Raw genomic sequence first — 15,860 nt, 5'->3', positions numbered from 1 at the left:
ATGCCGTCGAAACAGAAAAAATCCGCAGCTTCAGGAGAAACTGAAGAGGTTGATGACGAAGTGGAGGAAACAGAGCCAAAGTTAAAGGAGAGGAGTAATGGTGTGACCCACGAGGACACGGCAAAGGGAGATAAGACTCGGAAGAAACACAAGACCGCAGAAAAGTCTGAGGATCAGGAGGCTTCAGAGAAAGAGAAGAAGGAGGGTGACAAAGACAAGGAGAGGAAGAAGAAAAAGAAAGATGCGGGTGCTGTGATTGACAATGAGGATGAAGGAGGTGAGCAGAACAATAATGATCCCACGACCACTTCCAAAAAGGAAAAATCAGAGAAGCTCAAAGAGGAAGTGACTGAGGGAGCGAAGGAGGAAAAGAAGAAAAAGAAGAAGAAACCTTCAACAGAGGAACCAGAGGAAGAGGAGAAGATGGGATCCAAGGATAAGAAGTCTAAAGATGGCAAGAAGAAGAAGAAGTCTCACAATGATGATGATGAGGAGCCGTTAATTGAGGAGCAGGAAGAGGAGGAGGACTCAAAGAAAAAGAAAAAGAAGAAGGCAAAGAAGGGGTCTGCGGACAGCGACGAAGACAAAAAGAAAAAGGGGAAGAAATCCAAAAACAAACAGGTCGACTATGCTGCGATTTACCAGAATGAGCTTCTGAACTACCACACGGACTCATCTGATGGATATGAGGATGAGTACTACAAAAAGAAAGGTAAGGACATGCCACAGTGGCGCACAAAGACAAAGCCTCATCTTTTAACCTCTTTCAGGTAAGTGTCAGTTCACTGGATGCAGGAATCTTTCAGGTGGCTTTGGTTATGGGCAGAGGAGCACCCCAGGGAATCCCTCTGTGATTGTACTTGGGTGAAAGCTGAGTTATGTTCCACATGAATGAAGCCAAACAGAGGCCTGGGGGCAGACAGGTGCTGGGTGCTGTCCCAGTCCGCCACCGGGGCCTGAAGCCAGAGGGGTTTTCTTCAGGTAGATCCAATGGGGTGAACAGGACCTGCGTGGGGCCACAAGACCGCCTGGCATATATATCAGCAGCAGTAAAGGAATCACCAGTTTGCATTAGATTCTTTTGGTTCTAAAATACAGACTATTATTCAGCCTTTTCTGACTGGTTAGATATAAATGACATTAACCCATAAAGACCCAGCACTACTTTTGTGGCACTTCCCAAATGATTCTTTCTCTCTATTTAACCTTTATTAAGTGATTTATCACCATTTATGATACTATTAATGTCTGTATTTTGCATTTTTTTCAGTGAAATCTAGTATTTTTCTATATTTCATTCACTGATCATGTAGTTGTTCATAAAAGGTCAGATTAAAGTTGAAGGATATTACATTAAAATCAAAGAAAACTGAAGAAAAAGTGACTTTTTCAGTGGCTGCACATAAACCCAGTGTCTCCATTCACTGTCATTGATCCAGCTCTATGGGTTTTATTGGTGAATCAACGTTGTAGAAGATGACGGTGTTTCCATGGTAACTACAGAGCCTCTGAACATCCAACTGGGTTATATGTGATGACCATGAAAAGATGACAAACTCTATTTAACACCAATTATTCACCTGTATTGATAGGATTAGTGGATTAACAAGTATTAAACAGTTTAGATCTGTAGATGCTTTTAGTCATCAGTGGATGTTTGGGTCTTTATGGGTTAATTAAAGAAAAAAATAAAACTTCACATTGATTTACTGTATGTAGCAAATAGTGGTGGAGGAAGCTTTCAGATCAGATCAAAGTGCCATGAAAGTAGTTACTGTGAAGCAAAACAGTCTCTGTCTGTGTTTGATGTGTTTGTATTGATATTACTGATGCATTAATGAGAATAGAATCTTTATTTTGTCTGTAAGGGTTCACACACGTAAACATGCACATGCACCACACACCGAAATTTGTCATCACTAGATCATGCATCACACACACACACTGCATGCTAGTAATCCATTTCGTTGAATCCCATATCATGATTATAAAGACATATTTCTCGTTATTCTGCCTTTCACTTGTATTCTAACATTATATCACATCATCTCGTTACAGTCATCTAGTCAAAAAAACATTTCTGAATGAAGTTATCAGAAGCTGCCGCAGCATTTGAGAGTAGTACAAAGTGCATCTTGGGATATTTTGCCAGCCAAGTCTACACGAGTCACCAACCAGTGCATCCTTGGTTTAAGCTAGCGGACAAGAACGACATCTGGGTATTCCATGCGTTCTTGGTTTATGCAAGCTTGCAATTGGAACAGTACTTGGACCATGACTGATGACGTTTCACAAGAACGGAAGAACAGATGAGAATGCGTATTGAGAAACGGCCTATGCCTCTTAAATGTAGAGTAGAAGCAACGTAAAATAGAAATACTCAAGTACAGTATAATACAGTGTTTTTCAACCTTGGGGTCGGGACCCCACGTGGGGTCGCCTGAAATTCAAATGGGGTTGCCTGAAATTTCTAGTAATTGATAAAAAAAAAAAAATCCTTACTAATGAAAAATATATGGTGAGTTGACAGAGACGATTACAAAACATAAAAGACAAACTGTGAAGCTAAAACTGCAGCACTGTGGTTCTGTTTATCTGTCAAATGTTCATTGTGGTCGTTTTCAGATGCTGCAGCTCTTTCATAATTCATAGTTTGAGTTCTTGTTTGTTCAGTATTAATTGTCAGCCTTGTAAATAACAGCTGGACTGACTGTACATATCCTGACCAAGAAAAATAAAATTCTCCCTTTGTGCAGTAATCTACACCTGGATTTACTGCCTCCGTCCGTAATAATATACATTATGTAGACTAAATGTCATCTAAAATTAACATTTATTTGCAACATAGTATAGCAAACTATTACATGATCAAAAACAAATTTATTTAGCAAAAAAAAAAAAAAAGTCTCTGTTTTGAATGTCGGGGGTCGCCAGAAATGTGTGATGTTAAAATGGGGTCATGAGCCAAAAAAGGTTGAAAACCACTGGTATAATATCGTAGAATAAAAGCACTCAGTTACTTTCCACCACTGGTGACAATGCCAGAGAGACATGAAATACACAGTTTTATCCAGTACATAAATGGTGCAGTATCGTTGCATAGCAGCAGTGATAAATGTCCACTTTCACGTCTACATTACCTCCGACTCTCCCGGCCTCTGACTCCCCAAGGAGTTTATCAAGTCTCGCATTTACCAGGCCACCGTCCATCTGATTTTATCACGTCTCCCTTTCTCTTTAATCTGGTTTTAAAAGCTCTGCTCAGTGTTAATTAGATCTCAATGCTGTCCCGTCTTATCGACTTTGGCCAAATTGCTCTTTATCAGCTCTCTCCTTCTCTTCTCCCATTCTACGGTTGTTTAGTCATCTGTGTCCTTTGAGTCCGCTTGCTGCTTTTTTATGCATGTCCTCAACTGAACCTTCCTATTTTGCGAATACAATGATTTGCATATATACACACTTATATACATGAGTAAGGATGTGTATTGGCAAGAATCTGGCCATACGATAGAAATCACAAAACTAGGATCATAATATGATATATGACGATATATCATGATACTGTTAAAAAAGCATTATTTTTTTGTTATTTGTGTTTTTTAAGATTATTTCCTGGAAGAATTTAATTACACCAGAAATATGTACAAATACTAAACACATTTTTATTTGATCAGAACAGGATCTAATGCTATATCACAAAAAAAAAAAAAAAAAAAAAAAAAAAATTCTAATTCTTCTAGTTTCCAAAGGAACTAAAATCTGCCTCTCAGACAGTAAAATGTGCTTTTAGGATGCTTCAGATAACCATTATTTAATAAAACCATGATAAATGATGATAAATAATAAATAAAATATAAACAAAGAAGAAAACCAAAAAAACCAAAAATGAACCTCCACCATATCTGCATTCGAATAAATACCTAAAAATATTGATACAGCACTTTTTAATATAGATACAGTATCGTGAAATGAAATATCACAATATAGTGCAGAACCAGTATTTTCTTACACCCCTATAGATGAGCCTACACAGAACTGAGCTTATATGCACTTCTACAGTTAAAACAAACACTTCTCTTGTTGTTATTCGTCTCTAATTAAGTTTGTTAACAGAGTTTCAACCTGCCATAGATTAGGTCGTACCTACATGTTTATGTCAGTTACTGTTTATACAATTTCGTAACCTTTCTGCACAGTAACACAGGAGACTATAGAATTACTTCTGTATAAGCTGATGTATTGAGTCACAGGCTGCGCCCTATTGTTGACTAATCTCCTGCTGAACATTTAATGTTGGCAGTGTATCTTAGTCAAAGACAAAGTTACAGGTGTCATTTTTAAAATCCTCTCCAGAAATACAAGTCTTAACTGAAACTGAACACGCAAATAATTTGATGATTCATAATCATCGTATTTGTAGTATGTTAATCTAAAGTAATTTTGGGCCTACATGATAAGGAATATCTACACTATGAAATAAAATCCTTTAATGTGTCAATAACATTATGATGTACTATAAACAGACAAAGTAACCACACAGTTGCCACCAAATAGAAACCAGTTAATCTGTGGGTAGTTTGGTAATCCTTCCTTTTAATGGTCCCCTAATAACATGTATTTACTTGGTAAGTATATGATCGGTTACTGTATAGTTCTGTTTGTGCATAGTTGGAACATTGCCAATGGTAACTACAGCTGAAATAAAAACGAAAACCCCTGCTATTGCTCATTAACTTGATTAAATACCTCTAACTGCGCTAACAGAGCTTAATTATGTGCAATCTAGAAATTATCATTGCCATAGTTACTGTTCAGGACTAAAGCCCTTTATAAAAGGGTGTGTTAGAAGTACCTTAGAAACTATGCTAATATTTTATTTCAAATTAATAATTACTTTAAAAAAAAAAGAAAAACCTGTTTGAAAAGCTCTGCTCGTGGTACAACTTATTATGCTTAGTCCTTGGACAACTAAAATATAATTTGCATTGACTGGTTAATAGTAATGGAAGTGTACAATTTTATCTGATATAATACCAACTTAGACCAATCTCATCTACTCAGTGTTTCATTGAGCTGACGGGTAATAGTGGTGTTTTTCAGCATTCAGCTGTAGTTTCTGTAAATGTACCTACTAGAAGTCATTACCTATCTGAAGACCCCTAATACTCAGTAATTATGGGACTCTAAAAGCAAGGGTTGCTGGTAACTGACGGCTTTCTGGTGTGAATGTGAATTCATCGCCCATCTGAATAAACAGATTTTTCATGTTCATCACAATTTAGTATTTTGCAGTGTATTTATCATGCACCTTCATATTGCATTGATGATGAAAATGTGATTTTATCACTAGCACTGGGCACTAGGATTATGTCTGATTTGACAAATGATTTAAAGCAGTGGACACTTCTGTAAAGGAAACAACTAAATCTATCTTAATCTACAAAAGAAAATGTTTCAAGTACAATACAGCAGCCATCAAACAGATGAATAAAATGTAACCTGAAAGCCTGTCCACTCTACTAACTTTCACTACACAAAGTCATGTCAGTAGACAAACTGAGGCAGCTTTTACAGACTGCTGAGTTCTCATCCTGTTCTCATCAGTGTGGTGGCTTGATTAGACAAAGAGACACATTTGTGAAATGTGAGAGAGGCTTGGCCAGCACCACAGCAGACATGGATTCACTGCAGATTCGCCGCATTGAGTTCGCTGGCAACCATGCATGGAGAGAAACACAATGCTCCTCACTGTTTATAGATTATTGGACACGCTGTCTCAGGATGTGACTTTGGTTTTGTCCTTTAGTTTAATAATTATTGGTCTTTAAAGTATGGAGTGAACATGATCTCACCAAGGGTCATATTTGACACTGCCGGACAAGATGGAACACATATTTAACCCTTTTTTCTTTGTCTTTTAGTGTATGAGGTGGTCGCTGTCACAGGTGATGTAAAGGGAGCTGGGACAGATGCTAATGTATTTGTGACCCTTTTTGGAGAATTTGGTGTCACTCCCAAGGTTCACCTAGCAAGCAAGTGAGTTTAGAAGTGTTTATACTGATATATTGATAATATGTCATCATGTGATAAATGCTGCTAAAGGTAAAATAATAAATTACTCACTCTGCTCTGATTGTTTTTCCACACCAGTTCCATCAGGCTTTATTGGAATTGCTTTCACTTTAAGTCACATTTACCTCTATTTTACTTGACACAATTAGTAAGTATGGTTTGTTTAATGCTACAGTCATATTCTGTCAGTGTCAGCTATTAATCTATTCATCTTTTTCCATTCCTTTCTGACCCCTCAGCACAGAAAAGAGGTATTTTCCAATCAATCTGCGAAAAGGATGGTTATGACGCTGTCCTTGTTTTGGGTTGTATTGTGTATTACACTGTATGAGACAGCATTCCTGCTAAATACCACTTTTTAGAGAAAATAAGATCAAATTTGCCCATAAAGAATGTTTTGACTGATAATCAAAACTGAATACTACAATGGTGCAGAAGAAGAATATCTTTGGAACTAATTGTCTGGCTGTAGTACAGGAATTTTGTCTCCATACAGTAGAAATAGTGTCGGACAGAGAATATCTGGAGTAAGGAGGAACTATGTGACATGGCAGGTCTTCTTTTCCATTCAAAGGCAAATGAAAGAAGACCACGATGTCATTTCTGTAGATGATCAAATGACTCTCAGGGGATCTTATCAGCAGCAGGCTCCCTTTATCTCTGCACGTTGATTGATGGATAGGGTTACCTGTGCTGCGTATAGAATATACCAACTTATTGTCAGTCATGTTGGACCATGTCACCCACACCTTGTGGTGGTCTTATTCATCCACTTGAGACAGCATCAACGTACCGTGATCTCCATGCTGGGCCATGGAGGCATTTACTCAGCTGGTGAAAAAAACAAATGGTGATGTTGATGTATCACTTTAGTCATTCTTATACACAAATTTCAGAGAGGAGTTTCACCTTACTCAGATATATATTAGGTCCTGCCTGTATTGTGTAATGACATATTAAAATTTGACCACATGCATGATACAGGTAAGGGAGGGTTGCTCTGTCTCTTCGCATATTTGCCCCGATATTATCAACAGTCGAGGCAGATTAAAAATGCAACTCTTTGGAAATTCAGTGCAAATAAAACACATACATATTGCATGAATTCCAAAGTTTGCATTGGGATTTGCTTTTTCTTTTAACAAATGTATCCCGTTATTTCTTTTACAGGCATTTTCAACAACAACAAAAAAAAGGAAATGAGGGCATGTATTCATGTGTTTTGGACAGTATTTCATTCTTGGCAGTTTCTTATGACACCATGCACTTTAATTATGTGTGCCTTGGCATTGTCCATGGGGTTGAATATTGCAAGGAGAGAAGAACAGATGGAGATGTGGGTCAGAGACAAAGGCAGGTCTCCTGTGTTAAACTTAAAAGAGGGTGTCTGATTCGCTGTGGTTGGCAGAGGGGGTCTACTCTACACACAGGCCCAGTTCGCCTCAGTGAGGGGTAGAAGTATATGAGGAGGAAGAGGAGGCAGCGTTGAAGTGGCTGAGCCTCAGGAGGTTTCAGATTATACCACTGTCATGGGACCACCCGGGTACCCTAAGCCGGATCAGTCAGGAGAAGTAATTTACTGTTCCAGAGTACAGTTCATGTTGTCTCTGGATTGTATCTCTTTAGCCACTGTTATCTGTCTCTGTTGTAAAAGAGTATCTTCCAGTAAATTTAATTCTCTCTGGCCTACACACAAACTCAATTACTCTTTCTTTCTAATCCTAATATTTTTCCTGGTTTTGTCAATTTTCAGAAGTCGCACTGCATTTGAGAAGAACAAGACTGATGTTTTCCGTATTAAAACACACAATGTGGGGCCTCTGAAAAAGCTAAGGTAAGGTAAAATAAATTCATTGTAGATGTGTGTTTAGATTTGGGTGCACTGCTTACCCAGAAAACATTGCTGTACAGTTATTTCCCCACATGATAATGCTAGTATACAGTGACTGTCACAAAGGAATGTGTCAATTATTTTCCAGCTGTGCTGCTTGCCATCAAAGGATTTCATTCAGTGACATAAGGTTAAGCCCCATCTGTTGCTACCAGTTAGTGTCAAAGTCCCTCCCACCAGACATTAACAATAAAAAAGGCAGCAGCTTGTATTAAAAAAACATAACAAAAAACCCCAAACATTTAGACCAACATTTGTTCTTACAAGTACAGTAATTCAGTTGGATGAAAATAAAGGGTGTATGAAATGTGACAGGCTCATATGATTACCTGCAGGGTGAATATGTGTCACTGACTGTTGCCCCCCCAGGATCGAGCACGACAACACTGGGATGAACGCCAGCTGGTTCTTGGACAGGGTGGTGGTGACCGACATGAACCGGCCCCATCTGCGATTCTATTTTGCCTGCAACAACTGGCTGAGTCGGGAGGAGGGTGACAACCTGTTTGTCAGAGACCTGCTGGGCAGCCTGAACCCAATGGATGTCCCCAAATGTAGGTCACACTGGGATAAACACGCAACGCCAAGCTGAAATAAGTTCACAAAGGTTAAAATAAAACAATATGATAACAATTCAAAACATCTCCTGATCTAGCACATATAGACAGATGGAGGTGTCCACTTAGATTATAATGCTCACCAAAAGGAAAATGGTTTATATGACCAAAAAACTGAGATTGTTTTAACAGTTGCATTTTCATGTCATGTCACAAAACATCATTTTCTATCATGAAATGAAAGCATGGACAACACTAATTACCTACTCTCTTCAACTTATGAAGCAGCTGGCATTAGTGTAATTAGTTGCTTTACATGTAGTAGCCTGTTGATATTCCAAGCTCTCAACAACAGAGGGAAGTCAGACACCAGAACACATTTACGACTACCAAAACCACCAACAAATCCATGTATTCATCTATGCATCTATGTATCCACTAACTGTATCACTCACTGAATAATATATTAAGCTCTTTGTCTATAAACATTTGCATTATGGTAACATCAAGTGCTCTTCCATCCATCCATCCAGGTCCACATCCAGGATGGACAAATCATTCAGACAGTCAAATCCCTACACCATGATAAGGTGGCAATTCAAGGAGGGGAAAGTTTTATTCTTAAAATAAAAATATATATCAAAATAACAGTGTCTTATAATCTTCAGGTAGGTTAGCTGATAGTTTACATTATAGCTCTGTTAGCTTAGCTCTGTTTTTAGACAGAAAACAGCTACAGTAAAACCACAAATCACCTGCACAGTTTGTGTTATCAATAAGCACATATCTGTTTGGAATGGTCCAAACGAGGTCAGAACTGTCAGTTTAGGCTCTTAATCAAACTCAGGCTTGTAGAGGAACTGCTGTCATTTCATCGTCAAACTCCATTCTTTTGATTTAGAGCTGTGCCTAGTGGTGAAAATGACAGTAGTGCTTCTAGATTTCATCGCTTTGTTACTGTCTTTGACTCTGAAAGTTGTTTCTTAGTGGTTCTCATCCCATCTTGTCATGTTCTGATGCTCTGGTCAAAGGCCATGTGTTAATTTTACTCATATACAGAATAGTGTGTCACTATTCATCTGTAGTGGTCAGACTGTAAGTATGAATACATTCAGTGCAATATCCCTACAGTAATACATCTGCATTTTTGGTGTATCTCCTTTGGGTCTTATTACCTCCGCCAAGGAGGTTATGTTTTTGCCAGGGTTTGTTTGTTTGTTTGTTTGTTTGTCTGTCCGTTAGTGTGCAACATAACTCAAAAAGTTATGGACAGATTTGGATGAAATTTTCAGGGTTTGTTGGAAATGGGATAAGGAAGAAATGATTAAATTTTGGTGGTGATCGGGGGTGGGGGGGCCCACGGGGGGGGCCACTGATCAGCCTTGGCGGAGGTCTGCGCTCTCCGAGTGCTTCTAGTTTGAATATTGTAAAGTATACAGTCCCTTTAAAATAACCCTTAAGCCAACATACAGGGGTTGGACAAAATAATGGAAACACCTTCACCTCAAGATGATAATGCCCCAATCCATACAGCTAGAATTGTTAAAGAATGGCATGAGGAACATTCTAATGAAGTTGAGCATCTCGTATGGCCGGCACAGTCCCCAGACCTCAACATTATTGAGCATTTATGGTCAGTTTTAGAGATTCAAGTGAGACGTCGATTTCCACCGCCATAAAGAGTTGGAGGGTATTCTAACTGAAGAATGGCTTAAAATTCCTTTGGAAACAATTCACAAGTTGTATGAATCAATACCTCGGAGAACTTATGCTGTAATTGCCACAAAAGGCGGACCTACACCATATTAAATTATATTTTGTTGATTTTTTAAAGTGTTTCCATTATTTTGTCCAACCCCTGTATTTACCCTATTTTTTTCTTGTCATACGTTAGAAACTGTTTAGTAAAAGACAAGTGTCAATCACTTTAATGTTCACATCATGCTCACTTCAATATGAGAATGTCTTTACATAGCATTATAGCAATTTCTCACTAATAAGTAAACAAACAAAAAACGTGTGGGATTCATACTTTATGCAGTTTGCTAACTAGCTTAACTCACAGTTAAGCTAGCTACTAGCTAGCCACAGTCTGACTAACTTCATGCTAGCTAACACATTGAGCAATCGCAGAGGAATTTTAGCTGCCATTTGAGTTTTGTGTTACTAAACTTACCTAAAATATGTCATGTATTCATTCCTCGCAAGCTTTATTTTAGTTTAAAAAAAACTTCTGACAAAACGACAGAATGTTTATCTGTTTCACCACATTTGGCTGTAGTTACAGTTATCCTGTACTAGCTGCTTCAACTGTTTGCTAATCTCTCTATTTAACAGGTAGTGGTGGGAAGGTGAGACTAGTACATTTGTTTTTTTCTTACTTACCAAGTTTTGTGTATGTACTGTGTTTCACTAATGAGTAAAAAGGTTAATAATAAGTAGGCTATTTAAGTTTTTATAAATAAATAAATAAATAAATATGTACGTATGTATGTATGTATGTATATTAGCTAACAATACTGGTAATACACTGTTTTGTGTGCAATGTTTGGACAAATGCATGTTTTACAGTTACAGATGTTTAAATATATATGGATAATGGGAGCAGTGGCATTGAACAGACTGAACAAAACCAGTATGAGAATATGAGAATGTCTTTACATAGCAATATAGTAATTTATCATTAATAAGTAAAAAAAAAAAAAAAAAGAGCGTGTGGGATTCATACTTTATGCAGTTTGCTAACTGGCTTAACTCACAGTTAAACTAGCTACTAGCTAGCCACATTCTGACTAACTTCATGCTAGCTAACACATCCAGCAATCACAGAGGAATTTTTGCTGCCATTTGAGTTTTGTGTTACTAAACTTACCAAAACTGAGTCATGTATTGATTCCTCTTAAGCTTTATTTTAGTTTTAAAAAAACTTCTGACAAAACGACAGCATGTTCATCTATTTCACCTCATTTGCTGTAGTTACAGTTATCCTGTACTAGCTGCTTCAACTGTTTGCTAATCTTTCTATTTAACAGGTAGTGGTGGGAAGGTGAGACTAGTACATTTCTTTCTTACTTAACAAGTTTTGTGTTTGTATTATATTTCCCTAATGAATAAAAAAGGTTAACAATAAGTATGTACGTTTTTTTTATATTAGCTAACAATACTGGTAATACACTATTTTCTGTGCAATGTTTGGACAATTGCATGACATGAGTTTTACTGTTACAGATGTTTAAATATATGTGGATAATGGGAGCAGTGGCATTGAACCGACTGAACAAAACCAGTACTGTTATTTTCAGTCATGCAGAGATGAACTGTAAATTATTTCACCACTATTCTAAAGAGTAGAATGATCATAAAAAATTTGTAAAAGAAAAAAAGTTGTAAGTTCTCTTCATGGCTGAATCAAAGGCAAGATGCAGCCATGAACTGCAGTGCTTTTACTTGAAGTTTTTAGAAATTTATCAGTATAACTACAGTGCCAAGTGTGGTCCCAGTTGTATGAAGGTGAAGGATCTTCTACAGATCTCTCTGTTGTTTCAGGTTGTAATTGAATTCCATCAGAGTGTAATCCTCAGGTAAACCTGCCCATGCGTCCTCTGCTGCAATGTGATCTAACATCTCAATACCTGCTGCAGTCAATCAAGCAGAGCGCCACGGCTCAGATGTAGACGGGCAAAGCTCTGAGGGACCAATTAGAGAGTAATATGGCTGTATCAAAGACAAAACCACACACACACACATTGCTATGAATATTTAACTTGGAGCCATCTCTGTGTGGATGAATGAGGATGCTGCCTAATAACACCAGGAGACTCCATTTTATAATTATGATACATTAGACAACATTTCCAGCAAAGTGGTTCTCCTGTATTAAATAATGAAAACCAGCAAACAGTCTAATCTGTTTCCTCTCTTCTCTGTGTTTTGCAGTGAATAAATACATAGTAAGTGTCTTCACCGCAGACATGAAGGGAAGTGGGACTGATGCAGATGTTTTTCTGAATATCTTTGGAGAGAATGGTGATACAGGTGATCATGTTTTCTGTTACTGTTGTTGCACATTACCATTTATATTCATGCAGCAGTCAGCAACTGTTGTCTGCTCAAGTCACTCATACTGCTTATTTTATATGCATTGTTGATTCTGAAAGGGGAAAGACGGCTAGACAGCGACAAAGACAACTTTGAACGTGGATCAGAGGACAAGTTTACAATAGAAGCACCAAATTTAGGGAGGCTGAGAAAAATCACCATTGGCCACAACAATAGAGGTTCATCAGCCGGGTGGTTTCTAGATAAGGTATGTGAACAGTATATATGTTTTACAGTCTTGATATTATGTTTCTCTCCGTTTTCTTTCATTCAACACTTGTATACATGTCTATCGGTGCCCACTGTTTCTGTTCAGGTGGTGATTGATGACATGGGAAATAAAGAAGTTTATGAGTTTCCTGTTAATCGTTGGTTTGCCATGGATGAAGATGACGGCAAAATTCAAAGAGATGTGTTGGTAGGATCACTTCAGCCAATGGGTAAATGTACTGTCATAAAAAGAAACATCTTCCCAACACATTTCTGTGACAAACTGATGATTTTATATGTGTTCATTTACATATATAGGTATTATATACAATGTACAAGTGATGACTGGAAATGTGAGAGGTGCAGGCACCAACTCCAAGATCCACTTCGTCATGCATGGCTCCAAGGGCTCAAAAAATAGTGGCAAAGTCTTCCTGGAGGGTGGTGCTTTTGAGCGTGGTCTCATTGACATTTTCAACGTGGAGATTTGTGAATTGATCAGCCCTCTCAGCAGGGTCACTATCGGACATGACAATGGGGCTGTGGGTGCCGGATGGTACTGTGAAAAGGTACTAACATTTCCTTTTGATAATGAAGTACAAGTCAGAGTGTTGTTGACCCACAAAACATCCCTTTTTTTCTTCCAGGTTGTAGTGTACTGTCCATTCACTGGCATTGAGCAGACATTTCCGTGTGGGATGTGGCTGGATGAAGATGAGGGGGATGGACTGATTGAGAGGGAGCTGTATGAGATGGTTTCTCTAAGGCAGAAGAAACAGAAGAGTGGGTGGCCTAATTCTCTTCACAGATTACTGCTAAATACAGCAGCTCTATGTTTTTATGCATAGAAAATAATTAACCCATAAAGACCCAAACCTCCACCAGTGACCAAAATCATCTACTGATGTACATGTTTAATAGCTGTTGATAAATGAATCCTATCAATCCATGTAAATAATTGGTGTAAAATACAGTTTGTCATCTTTTCAGGGTCATCAGATATGACCCATTTGGACATTCAGAGGCTCCGTAGTTACTGAGGAAACACTGTCACCTACAACATTGATTCACCAGTAAAACCCATAGAGTTTGATCAGTGACAGTGGATGGTGACATTTGGTTTTATGATCAGTTATTGATATCTTTGCTGAAAAAGTCACTTTTTCTTCAGTTTTCTCTGTTACATAATAACCTTTGAACCTTTGTTTTTCATGAACATCTAGATGATCAGTGCATTAAATAGAGGGAAAAAAATACATGATTTACACTGAAAAATGTAAAATACAGGGGATAATATTATAATAAATGGTAATGAATCACTTAAGAAAGGTCAAATAGTGAGTAAAATTGGTTTGGGCGCTATCGCAATAGTAGCGCTGGGTCTTTATGGGTTAACTGTGAAGCTTTGACATGTTGTAACACTGCTTTGAATAAGATATACTACTTTACAGAATATCTTCTTTGTAAAGATACATCCACCCTCTCTTTCTCATAGAAACATGTATGTAATGCAAGGGCACTGCCACAAAAGTAGCACTGCATCATTATGGGTTAAGCAAGCATTAGACTGATCATACCTGATTCTGAAAATATTTTGTTTTGTTGGACTATTTTGAACACTTCTGATATTTACATCGTTTGTGTCAAACCTGCACTTCCGCTTCAGAGTACCCATGGTCCCTGTGGATTTGGACATCAGATGTGAAGGGGGCAGGGACTGATGCTCAGGTGTTTCTGCAGATTTACGGAGAGACGGGCAAGTCAGATGAGATCAAACTGGAAAACAACTCAGACAGTTTTGAACAGGGCCAGCTTGATAAGTTCATGGTAAGCTCAGAGTCATCTACCAGCATCTTTTAAGCTTTTGTGCTAATGTCCATTGGATTCACTAAAAATACCCCTTTTCCCTCTGTTTTTCTGTTTACCTTTATCATTCATTACAGATTGAAATGCCAGACATAGGGCGACTGACGAAAGTGCGTATCTGGCACGAGAAGAGACATCCATTTGCTGGCTGGCATTTAGCAAGGGTGAGTCTCATTGCCCTGTCTGTCGGATCTGTCAATGAAAGCCATTAAATCTTTTGTACTGCATCACCTCTGTGACACTGAGTGAAAGTTTGATCTTGCATCTAATACTCAGAAATAAAAAGAGACTCTGTGGCGAGAAATGCAAATGCGCAGCCTGTTAATACATTTCACTGTAGTTGCAAAATGCAAATATCACTGTGGTAATATTGATGTTAACATGAAAAGATAATAATGTGCATGATGACACACAAAACGGTGCTTTTTTGCAGCTCACTGTGCTGAAGACCCTGACAATGGAGAAATATTCTTTTGAATGTGGTCGTTGGCTGGACATTAATGAAGATGACAATGAGATTGTGAGAGAGATGCCAGCAACTGGAGCACTCATCGAGGATCCACTGCCCTGTAAGATGCACAAACTAATAATATTTTTTAACTTTTATCATATATATATATATGTATATATATATATATATATATATATATATATATATATATATATATATATATATATATATATATATATATATATATATGCCATTAAAAATGCACGGTCCAAACATGTCGTGTAATTTCCAGAAAATGATTTGCTCAGGTGCCTATTTTGTATATGTTGCTCACGAGATGAGTAACACAGTTAACAGCTGTATTTTTTTAATTTCCAACGTGCATGACGTCGGTATTTGGACTAATCCCTTAATGTCGGACATTGAGTCGAATCTCTTGTACAGAGTCATGCTTGACTGCTAACTTTAGGTGTGGTCAATAGCTGATGTAAAGGCAGCAAAGAAAACATTTTTGCCAGCTCAAAATGCCATGACTTACGATACAACAGAGAGAACATGCCATGAGCATGTTACACGCAGGTCTTAGCCGTGGTGATGTCACTCGCCGTCTGTGCTGTCATCACAGTACAATCAGTGGTCTGAGTGCCAGGTCGGTGCTGTTGTGCCGAATTCTACTCCCTGCCGAAAAATGCTCCCCCTTCCTAAATCAGCCATG

The 15,860-nt window shown here is 38.0% G+C and overlaps 1 protein-coding gene across 1 annotated transcript in view; it reads left to right on the top strand.

Annotated features, from left to right (window-relative positions):
• Positions 1–15,860, top strand: part of loxhd1a (lipoxygenase homology PLAT domains 1a) — a 51,049-nt gene continuing 35,189 nt past the window's right edge. Inside the window, exons 1-13 of the mRNA XM_030150264.1 lie at positions 1–345; positions 535–712; positions 5,922–6,036; positions 7,826–7,906; positions 8,333–8,517; positions 12,457–12,555; positions 12,678–12,826; positions 12,935–13,058; positions 13,147–13,397; positions 13,476–13,611; positions 14,495–14,655; positions 14,772–14,858; positions 15,128–15,263. Coding sequence (XP_030006124.1) covers positions 1–345; positions 535–712; positions 5,922–6,036; positions 7,826–7,906; positions 8,333–8,517; positions 12,457–12,555; positions 12,678–12,826; positions 12,935–13,058; positions 13,147–13,397; positions 13,476–13,611; positions 14,495–14,655; positions 14,772–14,858; positions 15,128–15,263 — 2,047 coding nt within the window. The remainder of the gene's footprint in view (positions 346–534; positions 713–5,921; positions 6,037–7,825; positions 7,907–8,332; positions 8,518–12,456; positions 12,556–12,677; positions 12,827–12,934; positions 13,059–13,146; positions 13,398–13,475; positions 13,612–14,494; positions 14,656–14,771; positions 14,859–15,127; positions 15,264–15,860) is intronic.

The sequence above is a fragment of the Sphaeramia orbicularis genome, chromosome 12, assembly GCF_902148855.1.
Source record: "Sphaeramia orbicularis chromosome 12, fSphaOr1.1, whole genome shotgun sequence".
Taxonomy (NCBI): domain Eukaryota; kingdom Metazoa; phylum Chordata; class Actinopteri; order Kurtiformes; family Apogonidae; genus Sphaeramia; species Sphaeramia orbicularis.
The sequence above is the reverse complement of the archived record's forward strand: the minus strand, read 5'-3'. Positions and strand labels throughout refer to the sequence as shown.